The sequence below is a fragment of the Sinocyclocheilus anshuiensis genome, unplaced genomic scaffold (assembly GCF_001515605.1).
Source record: "Sinocyclocheilus anshuiensis isolate Anshui unplaced genomic scaffold, SAMN03320099.WGS_v1.1 scaffold1172, whole genome shotgun sequence".
NCBI classification, from domain to species: Eukaryota; Metazoa; Chordata; class Actinopteri; order Cypriniformes; family Cyprinidae; genus Sinocyclocheilus; species Sinocyclocheilus anshuiensis.
In genome coordinates this window covers 166277-170248 of record NW_015552679.1, presented here as the reverse complement: position 1 = coordinate 170248, position 3972 = coordinate 166277, and the positions used below count along the sequence as shown (strand labels likewise).

Here is a 3972-nt window from a genome sequence, read left to right as displayed (position 1 = left end):
AATATATATATATATATATATATAATTTTTATATAAATATATTTTTGTTTTCATTTAATTTTAGTTTTTTATGTGATTTTGTATGTGTGTGTGTTTTTTAGTATTACTATTAAGATTTAATGTATTTTGATTTCATTTTTAGCTGTAGTTTTAGCTCAATTTAAGTTTTTTTTAACTTCCAGTTAGTCATTTTAATACTTCAACTTATTTCAGTTATAGATGCCAAGGCACCAATTCAAAGTTTTTTATTTAATATTTATATTTTATTGCAGCTTTATTTTAGTTAGCAAAAATTTTGTAATACTTTTAGTTAACGATAAAAGCCCTGCTTGCTTGTCACCACCAAATTAGATGTGAGTTATGTTGTTTGTAATATTGGGTATTTCCCACTGTTTTTCCAGCCAGCAGGAAGGGAACTGGAGTGGACATTAGTCAAGCGGGGAATTCTGGGAGGATTTTGGGTCTTAAGTTTGTTAACTGGTCACAAAAATATATTTATACCCGCCAGTTTAGTTTTCAGTGATGTAATATTTCCTGAGCGTTAGCAGGGCCGTGTTGGGTTGCGCTCAGAGCCGTGTGCATGCGGCGTGCTCCGAAGGGGAGTGAGTAATTGAAAAGTCATGTTTTATGAACGACATCTGTTTGGGATTTTTCCTACAGCTCCTTGCCGAACTGATCCAGAGAGCTGCAGAGGTGCTAAAAGTCCCAAACTGACCTCAGCCTGTGAGTCGGACAGCCCACTGCCACCACAACAGCAAGGTACTTCAATGTATTTCCACGATATCCAGTGAAAATGGGGAAACTATGTAACCCAGAACCAATATGGCTGCCAAACTGGATCATGTGATATAGAGGAAGCAAATTGTATTGTTCACATGATATAATATTGTGGACTATTTATTTATTAAAGATGTCTTTCAAGAAAACTCTAGTCAGTAAAGGAATAGCTATAAATTTGCTAAAAATTTACTCACTTTCAGGGCATCTAAGTGTGTTTGCTCATAGGAACAGATTAGGAGAAATCCAGCATTACATCACTTGCTCAGCGATGGATGCTCTGCAGTGAATGGGTGCCGTCAGAATGAGAGTCCAAACAGCTGATAAAAACATCACAATAATCCACATGTAATCCACACCACTCCAGTCCATCAGTTAACATCTGGAGAAACTAAAAACTGCGTGTTTTTTAAGAAACAAATCCATCATTAAGACATTTTTAGGCAAATCCTCTTTCCATAATATTGCTTTCTCCAGTGAAAAAGTGGTCTGGTCTGAATCAGGAGAGAAATCTGCACAGATCAAGCACCGTGAAAACAGTCCAAAACAGCTCGAAACAAATATGTGGCTGGATTGAGAGACAACAGGAGATGGACTTTTTCACTGTAGGAAGTGTTATTATGGATTATGGACTCGTATTTTATCCGGAAGCAATGGTTTGAAGTTAAATCTTCTTAATGATGGATTCTTTTCTTACAAACATGCAGCTTTTCACTTCACAAACACTAACTGATGGACTGGAGTGGTGTGGATTACTTGTGGATTATTGTGATGTTTTTATCAGATGTTTGGACTCTCATTCTGACGGCACCCATTCACTGCAGAGCATCCATCGCTGAGCAAATGATGCAACGCTACATTTCTCCAAATCTGATGAAGAAACAAACTAATTTACATTTGGGTAGCCTGAGGGTGAGCACATTTTCAGCAAATTTTCATTTTTGTGTGAACTACTGCTTTAAGCCTGTCTATGAAGTGACAGACTTGTATGATAAAAAACGAGAAAACAAGTTTTGATTACACAATAATGTGCATCATTTGTTGTACTAGTGCAAAAAAAAAAAAAATAGCTTCCTCTCATGGCAAATGAAAAATATATCATTATGAAACTGTCCAGCACATCTAATTTATTCCAATTAAAGCATGCATCACTGCATATGACTTCTAATCGCATAAATAGGAATTTTCCGGGAAGCCTCGAAAGGCGGAGCTTAGATAATGATGTCATAACGTCTGCTTTCTGTTTTTGTCCAATCAAAACTTTAATTACAGACTCCACACAGCACGATGTGTCTTTGTCAGCAAGTTTCGAATATTCAGACTGGAGAGTCATTGTAATTTGTTATTGGTCCTTATGAAATGGTTTCACTGCTTTAATGATGGGTCACGATGATCTTGTTCTTTTTAAACGAAGCCAAAACAATAACATTCCCTCGACGCTTCCTCAAATTCCCGAACTATTCAGAGAATCACGTCATCATATATCAAGACTTACAAAGACGCTGATTTCATCATGGGAGATGAGAAAACTGCAATTCAAATAAAATAAAGACAGTAACGGAAACAAAAATAGCAGTCAGTTTCATCTTTGTGACGAACAAAGCAGGTTCTCTAAAAAATCCTGAACTATGTCACAGTTGGGTCGTCCTTTTGAGCAAATAAACACTGACGCAGAGCTGCACCTTTTACACTGACGCTGAAAAAACACGGCAAGTGCCGAGCAGGGAATTGGAAGGTTTTATATTTTTGGGGTATGGAGTCTCTCGCTCTCTTTCTCTCTCTCTCTCTGGTCACCCAGCTGTGCAAACATCCTTCAGGCTTTGTTGGGGAACGGCCGCCAGTAATCCAGGGAAACAGCGGGAAGGTGGCAAAGCCTAGAAGGCAGGTCTCTGTGAGGCAGCCACCCAAACACAGTAAACGGCAACAAAAAAAGTCATCAACTTCTGATTTGAATAGATAAAACTCTAGATACATATTATGCTGTCATTGTATTAAGCTCCGCCTCTTTGGAAGTTCAGAATGCTGCGATGTAAACTCTTAAAAACAAAGGTTCCAAAAGGGGGTTTGTTGCAGTGATGTCATAGAACAACTATTTTGGGTTCCAGAAAGAACCTTTCAGTGAACAGTCCTTAGAAGAGGCATGTTTCACATCTTAATAATCTAAAGAACCTCTTTCCACTGTGAAGAACTTTTGTGGAGTGGGAAGATTCCATGGATGTTAAAGGTTCTTTTTGGAGCCACAGATGCCAATAAAGAGCATTATGTTTAAGAGTGTACATTATGGTTGGGATAAAATGGTTGGGCAATTTCATATTTCCCAAAGGAAATGTGGGTGTTTCCCTAAGCAAAACTTGTGTTTTTTGTTTGTTTTGCACATTTTAAATATACATTTAATATATTCAAGGGGTAATTGATGGGTTTTTAATAAACCTTTTAAATATTTTTTTTTATTAATATCTTGAATTTGTTTTTTATATTTTCATTTTGTATTTTAATTTTAGTTTTTTTTTTCCAGTAAGTAATTTTCATGCTTCAACTTTTTTTATTTTATTTCAACTTTATTTCAGTAAACAAAATGTTAGTTTTAGTTAACGATAATAACCCTGATTGCTTGTCACCACTGATTTAGATTACATTAAATGTGCTTTGTCATTTCTATTATTTCTCTCTCTCTCTCTCTCTCTCTATATATATATACATATATATTATACTACTATTTTTATTACGTTTTTTATTTACTGCTTATAGTTTTAGTTACTGCTTATTTTCAAAAGTGTCCACACGCAAGTCTAATAATATTCTGCAATGAATATTATGCTCTGAAGATATGATTCACATCTCGCTTTCAGTATGCTCATGGGAATTTTTTCACATTTTAAATATACATTTAATATATTAAATGGATAATTCATCACTAGCAAGATGGGCTTTTAATAAAACTTGGCCGTCTATAGTCAAATTGCAATTTTTGTATTTATTTATTTTTTTTTAATCTGTGCTGCAGACTAAGGAAAACAGAGAAAAAGGGGCTGTGGGTTTCATTTTTGCCAAAACCTTCAACACCCGTAATGCACTTTTGATTTTGGCACAGCTGGAACTTTGATCTATAGCAGGGGTGGCGAACGTCGGTCCTGGAGAGCCGCAGCCCTGCAGAGTTTTGCTTCAACCCTAATCAAACACACCTGAACAAGCTAA

The 3972-nt window shown here is 36.0% G+C and overlaps 1 protein-coding gene across 1 annotated transcript in view; it reads left to right on the top strand.

The window, feature by feature from the left end:
• LOC107667566 (protein atonal homolog 8-like) overlaps window positions 1-3972 on the top strand; it is an 18287-nt gene that overhangs the window by 5165 nt on the left and 9150 nt on the right. The window contains exon 2 of the mRNA XM_016459259.1: window positions 661-759. Coding sequence (XP_016314745.1) covers window positions 661-759 — 99 coding nt within the window. The remainder of the gene's footprint in view (window positions 1-660; window positions 760-3972) is intronic.